General features: G+C 45.4%; 3 protein-coding genes across 3 annotated transcripts in view; 2 read left to right on the top strand and 1 right to left on the bottom strand.

Annotated features, from left to right (window-relative positions):
* The window catches only part of LOC138636131 (proline and serine-rich protein 2), a 130,431-nt gene that overhangs the window by 24,560 nt on the left and 92,547 nt on the right, over positions 1-13,324 (top strand). The window lies entirely within an intron of this gene.
* slc35e3 (solute carrier family 35 member E3) lies at positions 906-5,520 on the bottom strand. The gene is made up of 8 exons (XM_069723997.1): positions 5,060-5,520; positions 3,845-4,319; positions 3,643-3,753; positions 3,505-3,564; positions 2,751-2,849; positions 2,470-2,552; positions 1,584-1,668; positions 906-1,495 (listed from the first exon to the last, which is right to left on the bottom strand). Exons 2-8 carry the CDS (start codon positions 4,244-4,246, stop codon positions 1,394-1,396), a joined length of 942 nt encoding a protein of 313 aa, XP_069580098.1. The 5' UTR covers positions 4,247-4,319; positions 5,060-5,520; the 3' UTR covers positions 906-1,393.
* nup107 (nucleoporin 107) lies at positions 6,005-12,953 on the top strand. The gene is made up of 25 exons (XM_069723996.1): positions 6,005-6,098; positions 6,855-6,937; positions 7,068-7,160; positions 7,255-7,349; positions 7,482-7,617; positions 7,716-7,819; positions 7,926-8,041; positions 8,188-8,236; positions 8,678-8,745; positions 8,884-8,976; positions 9,082-9,157; positions 9,263-9,376; positions 9,536-9,626; positions 9,751-9,830; positions 9,942-10,001; positions 10,182-10,327; positions 10,425-10,543; positions 10,661-10,776; positions 10,871-11,060; positions 11,209-11,418; positions 11,528-11,688; positions 11,791-11,916; positions 12,190-12,303; positions 12,440-12,607; positions 12,752-12,953. The coding sequence occupies exons 1-25, from the start codon at positions 6,091-6,093 to the stop codon at positions 12,857-12,859; spliced, it is 2,724 nt and encodes a 907-aa protein (XP_069580097.1). The 5' UTR covers positions 6,005-6,090; the 3' UTR covers positions 12,860-12,953.

The raw sequence follows: 13,324 nt of genomic DNA, 5'->3' as shown, positions 1-13,324 counted from the left end.
GATTTAATTTATAAAAGTGGTAAATCAAATCAAAATGAACCAATTAATTGAACTTAAAACAAGTTTAAATTGAACCGGACCTCCAGAAGTAACAACAGATTCTTTGAGAGGTTTTTTTTCCCCTCCCCAGGAGACGAGATATTTTTTAAACATTCACTCTTCACACTACTTCATTCATCAGAAATGTCCTCCCGGCACAGCCACGCAGTGTGAAGCCTTATTGACACGGTGTGAATCAGACACACGTGGAAAGTGTCGAGCCGTTCGCAGGGAAAACGACATTTTCAGGTGTGGCTATAATCCGCTGATTTTATAAACATCAGGTTTAGAAGCATCAGAGATATGAAGAATCACGGCGGGATAATAAGACTAGAGTTTTTATTCAGCAGTTAAATGACCCCAAATTAACACTGTCTAAACATTCAATACACGAGATCTCAGCTGGGATCGATTCCCCTGCTATCGGACCGATCGGACCCTCCTGGTAATGCTGTGAAATATGCAGCTGAAATGTTTTTTTTTTTTTTTTTTTTTTATAACAAAATCTAAAAATTGAACACAATCTGTTAAAAACAAGGAGAATAAAGAATGAAATGATCCTGACGCTCGAAACTGAAATGCTGCTGACCGTAAACAAAAAAACAACTAAAACTACTTAAAAAAAAAAAAAAAGTGAATTCATCAGAATTATCAGGGAAAATGTTCTGTTCAAAGGCTCAGTCACATTTTTTGTAGTGTAATCAGTCGACTTATTGATGTAAACTCAATTTCATTTTGTTCTCTTGACTTTAGCGGTCTCAAGAAGAGGAATTATTTTTAATTTTTATTAATACTATTATTAAGTTGTCATCATGGCGACATCAGCAGCAGACGAAGGTTTTGTCGTTGTGGTCAAAGTCCCCCCCCCCCCCTCTTTTAACCCCGTGACATAAAACGTCTCTTCTGATTGGCTGCCGAGAAAACCACACCCACCGGACGATTGGACGCTCGCCCCACACGAGTGAGCAGCAGGGAATTCTGGGAAGAAATTAGGGCTGAAATTTGAGCTCCTGAATCCCGTCAGTGGGGAAAAAAAAGTTATTTTATGTCTTAAGGAAACGTTTCGTTAAGTCGACAGCGCCTATTTGTTCAGCTGCCGTTGCAACGAGCTTCGGCTTTCCCTTCTTGAGACGTGAACATCCGCGTTGTTGTCGTACCGTGAGCTGAAGATGCGTTGACACGTCACAAATATTTAATCCTCTTCGGATTACTGATTGTTAAAGACAACATCCTCTTTCTCTCCTAAAAAAATACTCATAATCATTTTTGTTTTCAAAAATATATAGAGGTTTTCTGCACACCGTTGGTGGCCAATGGCAGAAGTCCGTTCAGTTGATTGACAGCTAAGGCAGGCCTATGGTCTTTGAGCCAGGCGGCTCTTCCCCGCTTCCTGTTCGACCAGCTTGATGTGAGTATACGACAGGATGCCTGCCAGAGTGCAGAGGATCCCCAACGCCTGACAGACGGGAGGACAGAGGAGAAGATGACCGTAGTGTTTGAAGACAGAAGATGTTGAATCATCAGACCGGGACGGGAAGACTCACCTGGTTGAGTGACAGCGGGTCGTGGAAGAGCACGTATCCTCCAACCAGAGTGATGCAGAATTTAAAATGGCCAAACATGTTGTAGCTGTGAGCTAAGAGTCAAGAGAATAACAACACACATGAAGCCCGTCTGAAAGGATTAATAAAACTCAATAAAAATAAATGAACCTCCTCAAGACTTTCAACAAAGACCAGAAGCCCCTTAAGTCTCCCAGAAACCTCCTCAAGTTGAGGAAGATTAGAGATATCCGCACGAAACCTAAAGAAACCGTTTTCAACAAGACTAAAAAAAAAAAACCAGACCTCGAGACGGACACAAAAAAAGACCAGAAACCTTCTCAAAAAGGTCTTTTCTTCTTAGGAAACTTCTGAAACCTTTTCTCTTAAAAAACCAACCAAAAAACATTAAAGCTCCCCAAGAAAACCAAAATAAACTCTCAAGAAGATCAGAAATAGAAATAAATGGCACTTCCTACAAAGACGTCAAACCCTTCTCTGGAAAACTTCTGAAACCTTTTCAAACGTAACTACAAAACTTTTCAACAAAGTCGTCAAAGCTCCCAAAAAGAAAACCATCAAGAAGACCAGAATCCTTCTCAAAAAAAGAACTGAAGAAAACTAAAGACCCGATCAAGAAGAACACTAGAAAATCTTCTCCAGAAGTTCAGCAACCCTTTCAATACGACTATAAAGCTTACCATGAAGCTCTTAAAGGTCCCCAAGAAAAACAAACCAAAGAGCCCTCTGAGACCAGGAACCCCGAAAAACACTGAAATACCTCCAAAAACCATCAAAGTCCTAAAACCCCTCGAATCTGGAACAATAACAAGGAAACTCAGATTCCCAACAAACACCCTCTTCGGACCCTTCGTGTATTTGAGGATACGTGACGGCCGAAGTGTTTCCGATGATCCAGTAGATGGACAGGTTGACCAGGAACGCCACCACGCCCGAGAACAGCACCGTCACCTAGGCAACGAAGAGGACGACAGTTAGTAGCTAAAAAAAAACAAAAAACAAAAAAACAGAAAAATTTAACTGCTGCAAGATTAAAAAAAACAACAAACAAAAACAAAAAAAACCCCATCATCTGTGTGTGTGTGTGTGTGTGTGTGTGTGTGTGTGTGTGTGTGTGTGTGTGTGTGTGTGTGACACGTTGAGTCCAACCAGAGCGGGCAGAGACCAGGGTCCAAATATTCCTCCGTCTCCGGTCAGCGGCTCAAACAGAGGGACGACGCAGAGCAGGAAGCCCGATGACAGAGGAGCCTGACGGGACATTCAATGTGTTAAACGCTACAATCACATCCAGTATTATTATAACATGATATTATTACAGGATTAATATTTAAGGAAGCCTTATGAATGCAGGACGTTTGTGGTATTTTACCAACCAGCTTTCGTTTAAGAGACCTGAAGACACTCAGGTCATTCAGGTCCGTTGTAACAAAGACAAAACTTTTTAGAAACACCTGGGTTGTTCTTTTTCAGCCATGTCAGGTGTGTGGTGCTACAGATGGAAACGTCAGCCAATAACAAAGTAGTACGGCAGTTCAATAGCCCTGCCCTCAAATCACAGGCAACGAGTCCCAAGTCCAGTTCCAAGATAAGACACAAAAGTCAAGGCCAACAAGTCCCAGGTGAAGGGGAACAAGTCCAAAATCAAGAACAAAGATCAACAAGTCCCAAATAAAGTCCAGAGTCTCCAATCAGATCCCCAAACAAAACTAACAAGTCCCAGATTCACTTCCAACTTAAACAGTCTGTATTGAAGGAGGACCAACGCATGAAGTAACGTGCAGAACTATTATGATTCCTTATAAATAATTGCTGAGTAATAGAAGACGTTTAACTGTTGCAGTGCCCAGTATCGATAGCTTATCATATAAACCTCAATAAATAATCCTGTTTATTGTGGCGTTACCTGATAATACAGAAGCTGCATGGAGTTCACCTGGAGCTCATGTTGTTTGGCACCGACCCACTAAAAAGACAAGACAGAAAGATTATTAACTCAACGTTTTGTCGCCGCGGGCGACGTCGGCGTGCCCATCGAACTCACCACTTGGTAAAGCGACGTCACCAGAACGCCCAAAGAGGCGAACACCGTCCCCAAGAGGTTGAACCGCACGTCGTAGTAGGAGTTCAGCAGCACCCCCAACGTGATGGGCACCTGGAGGGACACTGTCCGTCAATCAGGGACGGGTGTTACGCAACAACGGCGCTCAGATTACCGTTTAACGAAGAGATGACCTTTCCCTTACCAGCGTCAGCTTGATCTTGGTGGAGAAGGTCTTCTTGTAGTAGGTGCTCTGGATGAGGATGATGACGGGCGTGGTCATGGCCTTGGCCAGCTGGTACGTCCCGATCGAGTTGTTCTGCAGGGAGAGGTTGGTGAACGCCACGAAGCCGCAGAAGCTCAGCGCCAGCCACACGATCCGGCGAACCGGCAGGCTCTTCGGGGAGAACACGTTCATCTTGTGGCAGACGAAGAGGCCCAGCCAGGTGGCCACGAAGTGGACGAGCGTCAGCGTCATGTTGGGGAAGCCGTAGTGGACGTAGATCCACTTGTTGATGAAGACGATGCAGATGGAGGACAGCAGGTTGACCAGGAGGCCGGCGATGATGCGCCTGTCGGCGGGAAAGCCGAAGAGCTGCTGTGCCATGGTTCTGGAAGTTTATTTGTCTTTTTGTTTAACCCCCAGCTGACCTTTGTTTAACTTAACTGAGCTGTTCACACTGTAAAATAAATAGAGAGGAGGTGAGTCTAAACTCAAGAGGCCGAAGCCACAAAAATCTGAAAAATGTTCACAACAAAGAAGACAGAGTTAAAAAAAAATATCAGCAGCTTTCAATAAAAAATTAAAATAAAATTGACTCAAAATAGTTGTTAATCGTTTTGGTTGATCGAGTCAATGATTTATCGACCGATTGTTACAGTTTTGGTGACAAGCAGTTTTGGAAATTCAGGTTAAATAAATACAAGTTTAGAATGCTTTCTTACCTTAACAAATAGTATAAAAACCAGAACATACCTGTGTTATGGAGTAACTTAGTTAAGTATCCCAACCTAAATATGTTATACTTTTACAAAAAAGTGCCACAAATTCATACTTAGTTATATTACTTGTACTTCATTTCTGTCCCGCATTGCTTTAATCACTCTGTTAAATATGGACATCAACACAGACAGCTGGTTAAAAGAGCATGTTTGCGGTTTCTAACGGTTTACCAGTAAAATAACGACTTTTTTGAATGGACTTCGGCGTGAGCGGCTCAAACTGTAAAGTAACTGCCAGTGACAGGCAGTTTAAAAATGGTGAATTATCTAAAAATGATAAGTTAACTTTGTTGGTTTAACGAGTATTATAGTTTACAGAGGGTCAAGTTTATTTGACCCGGATGGGACTACATTTCTCCTCTCTGTCTGTCATGTTTGGGTCTCATTCTTTGCCACGCAGTAAAGAAAAAGTTTATACCCGGGGTCTCCATCTTTCCATCGGCGTCCCCGCTCCTCCGTTCTCCCGTCTCGCTCCGGACAAATAAAACACCGGCCTGTGCGACGGTCTCTCCCCCCGGCGGTCGGAGCTCCAGTCCCGGGCCTTTGCAGTGCCGAAATCCCCCCGCTGCTGTACCGGTGGATTTTTTTTTTTTTTTTTTTTTTTCTCCCCCACTTGCTCTCCAGTCGAATATAGCCGTGTTGTGTGGTCGACAACCGCCCTGTGTGTTCCTGTTTCCTCCGTGTTTAAACGCCGGTTAACCGGGGAGAGGAGAGAGCAACAGCGGCTACTAACGGACCGGAGGGTTAGAGAGCAGAGATGGGCTAAAACTGACAGATGTCTCACTCCACACAGAAAAACGGTGTCAGGTAGAGGAGAGCAGAGATGAGCTAAAATTGACAGATGTCTCACTCCACACAGAAAAACTGTATCAGAAATATGTGTAGCTATCTTATTTTTTATTGTATATGTAATTTTTTTTCTTCCTAACTGTGTTTCTATGACGAGTCTTTTTCCCCACTGTGGGATTAAATAAAGTCTTATTTTATTTTCTTAAAAAGTGATAAAGCCTGTCACTAACAATTACTTCAGATTATTAATATTATTCTTGAATAAAAATGTCCCTCTGAGGGACTAATAAAGTATCTATCTATCTAGCTATCTATCTATTGACTTGATAGATGTTTTGGTCTGTAAAATGTAAGCAAATATTTAATATTTACAATGTTTGTAAATGTAAAAAGCCAAATTTTGTCCTTATCGACAGTCCAAAAAAAACCTCCTTTTTTATTATTATTGTTTAGATTTTATTTTACTCTTTGGGTAATAGAGGTTTTAAATATCCGGCCCACACTCCCATATCAGTGTGTGGCGGTAATACACGTGAATGTTTGTTTGCCAACCGCCGATAAAAACAAAAAGAAGAAGAAGAAGAAGAAGCAGGGAAAACAAAAACAGACGAAGAAGAATCCCGTTAAACCTCGTGAAGCGGGAATTGACATCTCGCCACCATGGACTGGTAAAATATGTTATTTCTTAATGTCTGAACTTTAATCGTGTTTTCCAGCTTGTGTACACCTCTGTATGGAGGCCGGGATTCTGCTCGATAGCCCGTTATTTAGCCGGCTAGCCCGCTTCCGGTGACTTTTACTGTGCTAGCCCGGGAGGGCTAACGATGCTAACAGTGCTAACGCTGCCGTTCAGAATCAATGGCGATGCTAACCGGCTAATTCTCATTAGAGCTCTTGTTTACGTCGTTTAAATCCTCGCAAGTCAAAGTCAACCACTCAAAACTTGACTTTACCAGTGGTGTATAAGCTTTAAAATATATTTAAGTACTTACTGTGCAGAATATGTCCTTTTCTTTAGAGTAATTTATATTATTAGACTGCAGTTATTGATCTTTTAGTGAACAGGTGTCCCACATGTTGACCGTCTCTAGATGTCAAAGGTCAACACTGCGGGACTAAAACGCTTTTATAAAAAGTCTGTTTGAAGAAAGCGTCAAAGGGGTGTCATCATTGGGTTGTCAATCAAAGCGTGTCAAAGACCAGAGGGGTGAACTGTGAAGTGATATTAGTGAGACTAATGGTAGCTGGATCACCATGGTAACCGATGCTGCAAACTTAAACCAGGTGAAGCAGGGCATGTTGGAGATAATCTGATTGAAATGTTAAGAAAGTACCGACTACTAACCAATCAGATCGCTTGGAAAAATGACATCACCAATCGTGTTGTTTGTACCTTTTTTGTTGTTGTTTGTTTTCCTCTCCAGGGGTCAGACTGAGCTGCTGTCTCCGGTGGTCCGAGACGACGAGGTGACGATCGCCGCCCGCAGGAGGAGGAAGAAGGTGGCCTGTATCCTGGAGTGTGTGTGTGTTGTTGTTGTTGTTTTTTTGTGTGTGTGTTGCTGCTTCTTTACCAAATATCAATGGATAACATCAGAACCATCAGTATCGCTGTTACTCCTTAATGTCCGGTCTCGCAGTCCCGTCACCTGGCAGCGGCAGCCCAATCGTTTCCATGGCAACACCAGCCCGCTCCCTGAGGAACACCCCTGCGTCCCTGTACAGACAGGCTGGTAGGACACGCACACACACACACACACACAACATCTTCATCATCATCATCAAGTTGATTATTGATGATCCTCTGACTTCTTCTGTCTCCCTCAGTGACTCCCAGAGTTCCAGATATTTCCTCCATTTTGGCTCCAGGAGGTCGAACGCCTCGATACACACACACACCCAGAAACACACACAGCAGACTGGTGAGACGACACACACACGCACACACACACACACACACACACACACACACACACACACACACACACACACACACACACGCTCGCTCGCTCGCTCACTCGCTGTGGACTCGTTAAACGTCAGTATTTTTCTAGAACCTGGACGACAGCGACTGGACCAACAGCATCTACCCGTCCCCCACGTCGGGTCTGGAGAACACCAGCTTCTTCAGAGACGAAACCGCCAACCTCAGCTCCGCCCTGCTGAAGGAGGACGACCCCGGGGAGGACGGTGAGTGAAACCACCGCACCTCTCTTCTCTTGTCTGTTATTTTTCTGCCGTTTCAGCTCAACTCTGCGAGGTATTTTTATTTTTTTATTTTTTTTCAGCGGCCGCCAGCCTTTTCCCAGAGTTCCTCATGTCCTTCCTGAAGCACTCTTCTTCTGCTGTGTTCGAGCTGCTGGAGGACTATCAGGCGCTCTGCCAGGACAAGGTGGGAAATGTCAAAATCTGTAGCTTATAGCATGAAGAGTCTGTTCGGATATAAAGTTCCCGGATTTACCCGCCTGCTCGCTCGAATTCCTCCCGTCTCGTTCCAGGTGGACGTGCTGCAGTCTCTGGTTCTCAGAGCAGGTCAGAACAGTAAGACAGCAGGAGTCCACTGGCTACTGCAGCAGGAGAACAGTTCCTGGAGACTCATCACCTCACTATACAGGTACCTACCTACCTACCTACCTACCTACCTACCTACCTGCCTGCCTACCTACCTACCTACCTACCTGCCTGCCTGCCTGCCTGTCTGTCTGTCTGTCTGTCTGTCTGTCTGTCTGTCTCTGACTGATCTCCCGTCTGTCTCTGCAGGGATCGGGTCCAGTTGGCACTGGAAGACGATATCATGACAGACATGGTTGTGAGTTAACATTCAAAACACTCCTAAACATGCAAAACACAGATTTAAGACTTTAAGAGACTCAAGATTTTCAGCTCCTCCAGTAACAACTTCAAAGAAAAAAAGGAACTCAAAATCAATAATTCTTCTCACAGTAAACTTAATTTGACGTACTTTTCTTTATCTTGGTTAAATACTCACGTTTCCACTTTGCCTACATGTAGTCGTCGGTGAGCCGCTGAAACACACAAAAACAAAATATGTGTTTTTAAACAACATAATAAACAACAGGAAATGATTTCAGTGCTGCTCTGTACCGAATAGTTTGAATTAAAGTGTCACCGGCATCATCCAGAGTCACTTCTCCAGTTTAGTGGTAAAGATTATTCTGGATATAAGACTGTGTGTGTGTGTGTGTGTGTGTGTGTGTGTGTGTGTGTGTGTGTGTGTGTGTGTCTGCAGGTTCCCAGTCAGAGTGAGAAGGTCGTGGTGGAGCAGCTCTTCCAGCGGGACGCACACACACACACACACACACACACACACACACACACACACACACACACACACACACACACACACACCTGTCGCACTCCCTGTTTCAAAAATAAACCTCCCACGTAAACAAAAGACTGATTAAAGTTTGTTTTTGTTTGTTGCTCTTCTGTGCTGCAGCTGGTCGTTGATTGGCTGGAGAGCATCGCCAAGGACCAGATCGGAGATTTCTCCGACAACATCGAATACTACGCCAAGAACGTGTGCTGGTGAGTTCACGTCTGTGTGTTTTTAACATGTATAACCTACAGTAGTGTGTGTGTGTGTGTGTGTGTGTGTTGAGGTCATCATCGAGGTGTGTGTGTGTGTTGCAGGGAGAACACACTGCATGCACTGAAGATGAGGAGGAAGAGCGGCACCGCCTTCACCGTTCCTCTGGTCACTGAGCTGGTGAGGCCTGTTACCGCGGCAACATCCTCATCCCTCATGTTTCTAAATGCACGGATGATATTTATTTATATATGTGTGTGTGTGTGTGTGTGTGTGTGTGTCCAGGACCCCGACGCCCCCCTCCGGCAGCAGCGCCCCCTGGCTGACCTGGACCGGGAGGACGACGCGCGGCTGCTGAAGAACCTGTTCACGCTGATCAGAGCCGGGATGACGGACGAGGTTAGAAAACGTTAGAAAAAAAGTCAGAGAGACGCTTGAAAGAAAAAATTCATACGTGATACAAGTGAAATAGCAAAAATAAAACAAGTTTGGCTGTCAAATGTAAATAAAAAAGACTAATATAATCTCCTGTGTGTGTGTGTGTGTGTGTGTGTGTAGGCCCAGCGGTTGTGTAAACGCTGCGGTCAGGCCTGGAGAGCAGCGAGTCTGGAAGGCTGGAAACTCTACCACGACCCCAACATGACCTCAGGTGACCTCTGACCTGAGTCTAAACTGATCGCTGATTTTTAATCCTGTTGGTGGTTTTAGTTTTTTTATTCACACTCATGTTTTTTGCTCCTCCTGTAAATATAAATTCTACCTTCTGTCTGTAGTTGGTTCAGAGTTGCAGCCTGTTGAAGGAAACCCACACAGGGGCATCTGGAAGGCCTGCTGCTGGAGGATGGCTGAGGAGGTAACCCCCCCCCCTCCTCCACACACACACATTAAAAAAATCTGATGTTACATTCAGTGAGGCTTTTAAAATGACAGAAACAAAGCATCATAAAACTTGTGTGTGTTTCAGGAGCAGTTAAACAGATACGAGAGAGCGATCTACGGCAGCCTGAGCGGGAACCTCAAACCGGTAATGAGTTCATGTATTTTGGTTTGTGTGTGTGTGTGTCTTCGCGGGCAGAATATTATCCAAGCATGAATTAAGATAGCGATTTTAATGGGATAAATTCTGCGGCAAGAATCATATATCCTGACTGACTGTGTGTGTGTGTGTGTGTGTGTGTGTGTGTGTGTGTGTGTGTGTTGTTAGGTCCTGGCGGTGTGTGAGTCGTGGGAGGACTGCGTGTGGGCGTTCTTCAGGGTGATGGTGGACTCGCTGGTGGAGAAGGACCTCATGTCGTCGGGTATGGCCCACCAGGAAGTGGAGACGCTGCCGCGGGACTACCTGGAGGCCAAGTACGACAAACACACACACACACACACACACACTTTTTTTTTTTTTTTATAGAAACATGCCTCTTACCTCTGTGATGATGTCCCCGTCTTGTCCCAGTTGGACCATGGAGAAGGTGTTTGAGGAGCTTCAGGCCTCGGAGTCGAAACGGGTGCTGGAGGAGACGAGGGAGCACTACCACGTCATCCAGAAGTTCATCATCCTGGGAGACCTGGACGGTAAGAGAGAGACCCCCCCTGACCTCTGACCTTTGAAGAGGGAATCTTCCACCTCTATCCTCCTGCCAAAGGAAAACAGGAACATTATTATTACTGTTGTCTGTCCGTCTCCATCAGGTATGCTGGAGGAATTTTCCGATTGGCTGACGGCCTCTAAGCCCCTCCCCTCCCACCTGCTGCGTTTCATGACCCACCTGGTGCTCTTTTTCCGCTCTCTGGGTTTGGCCCTGAAGGTAAGAGTCCTTCAGATTCCTTCAGAATCAGTTGCGATGCGTTTTCATTTCGTCCGTCTCTCTTCTTCACGTCTTTTTTCCGTCCCTCTCTAAGGACGAGGTGTGCGTTGACGTCCTGAAGTCGTACGTCTCCCTCCTGATCCAGCACCAGCAGACGGACCTCGTGGCGAGCTACGTCGGCCAACTTCCCGCCGAGCTCGCCACCGGTCACTACGCCGCTTTCTTGGAGACCGTCACCCAGCCGGAGCTCCGCCCACAGTGCCTGCAGCTCGCCACCGACGCCGGTGAGACGGAGAGAGCGTTAAACAAAAAGGAGGAAGATATGAAACAAAAACAAAAAAAAACTCTGTCCTCCCAGCTGCAGCAGAAGTGTCCAGATGTGCACAGTCCCCCCTGTAACACACCAGATGTTATTACTGTCTGTCTCCACAGGTCTGGACGTGTCTGCGATCACCAAGCTGGTGGTGGAGACGGTGAGGGAGCGAGACGACCCCGAGTTCAGCCACCACAGCCAGACGCTGGAGACGTCGACCACGAAGGAGGACCAGAGGAAGATCGACGTCATCGATTGGCTGCTGTTTGACGCCGCCCACCGAGCCGAGGCCCTGAAGCAGTCCAACGCCATCATGAGGAAGTTCCTGGGTACTTTTTCTACTTTTTGTTTTGTTTTTGTTTTTATTTGTCCGCGGCTTCTTTTCGATCGTTTCGATTAGACGCGACGATGACGACTTCCTGTCCCCGCCTCCTTCAGCGCTGCAGAAACACGACGCGGCCAAGGCGGTGTTCTCCAAAGTTCCCGAGGACTCCATGAGGGAGATCTACTGCCAGTGGTCCGGCGTCGGTCAGACCGCGCCGCTGCCCCCCGAGGACGACAACGCCATCAGGGAACACCTGTGCATCAGAGCCTACCTGGTCTGTTACCGACGCCTGTCAATCACGTCGGGACCGATACGTACTTAATAAGCACGAGCGTCACTGATCTGAATGTGTCCCCTCCCCCTCCACCCCCCGCAGGAAGCCCACGAGGCGTTCACTGACTGGTTCGGCCACACCAGCTCTGCCCCACAGAAACCGGTACCTGCCTCCGAAGCCAAATTCACCGAGAGAGTCGCCAACGAGATCAGAGAGAAGGAGTACCAGGTACACACAAGTGTGCTGTTTTTTTTTTTTTACAAATTACTCAGTTAGTTGATCTCGTCTCGCATCTTTGGTCTGAACTCAGGTTTTCTACTCAAGGCGGAGCTGTATTCATCTTTCTGAATACATCCAATACTTTGTTTCTAAAAATGCTGCTTTTGCGAATGTGTTTTTTGGTACTACGAAACTCTGCAATGCCCACCGTTGAGTAACCATGGCAACGCAGTGCTATCTTTTTTGTTAGTCGCATGTAATTTATTTATTTTTTGTCGCCAGGCCTCCCTCTCCGCCTGGTCGTGCCGTTTGGACGTCCTGACCGAAGACGTGAAAGAGAGGATCTACAACGTGCTGCTGTTCGTCGACGGCGGATGGATGATCGACAACAGACAGGTCAGTGTTTTAAGACGTGTGTGTATATATATATATATATATATATATATATATATATACACATGTCCTCTAATGACTTAAGTTTGAGCCGATGGGGTAATAAATTGTGATAATCCCCGGCGGTTTGCGTCTGCAGGATTCGGAGCAGGATTTGGAGCGCGGCCACCAGATGGCGGTGCTGCGCTCCCTGTGTCTGCCCCGCCTCAGCTTCCTGCTGCTCAGCGTGCTGCAGAGCTCCTCCAGACACCAGGAGGCGCTGCGGCTCGCCGACATCATCTCCTCCGACCAGCACCGGCTCTACCAGGTAAGGGGCCTTTCAGTTGACTCTTCTCTGCGCATTCAGACAATTAAGGATTAAATATGGGTCGTGTTGTTTCAGGTTCTTTTCTCTTTTTTTTTTTTTACCTTTTTGGGTTGATATTTGTTGGATCTCTCTCCACACATTCAGGTCTTCTCTAAAGAGGAGCTGAGGAGGTTTCTTCAGAAGCTGAGGGAGTCGTCGCTCTCGCTGCTGGACCGAGGACTCGACCCGCTGGGCTACGAACTACAGCCATGAACGAACACACACACACAGAGCAGTGTTTGAATCACTGTTGTGTTTTCAAATTGGTATTTTTCTTTTTTCACAAAATAAAAGCATGTTTCCTGTACTGGTTGCGAGTATGTTTTTTTTTTTTTTAAGCAGTGCTGGCAGTTTAACTGCACAACCAAATTTTTAGTTTTTTTAAAAATGCAAACAAATTCCACTGCACGTACATAGATCTTGTTAGCATCTTAAATTATATTGTAAAGGCTATAGAATTGATTTACAGTTGTGAGATGGGTATGTGTGTAAGTCTGAAATACAAAGACAAGTCATTGATATTAAAATGAAAAAAAAAATGATGTAGTGAGAATAAGTCATTCTGATCAAATGTAACATTTAAAAAGTAAAGTCTTTTTTTTTTTTTTACATTATTTTGAGGAACTTTAAATATTTTCAGAATGAATATGCAATTTTGACCAAAAAGAAAATATATAT

Source organism: Brachyistius frenatus, unplaced genomic scaffold (assembly GCF_029030835.1).
Source record: "Brachyistius frenatus isolate BFR_SWC_R1_liver_20210118 unplaced genomic scaffold, ASM2903083v1 Contig_355, whole genome shotgun sequence".
Taxonomy (NCBI): Eukaryota; Metazoa; Chordata; class Actinopteri; family Embiotocidae; genus Brachyistius; species Brachyistius frenatus.
Note: the sequence above shows the minus strand (reverse complement) of the source record. Positions and strands in the feature narration are given on the sequence as shown.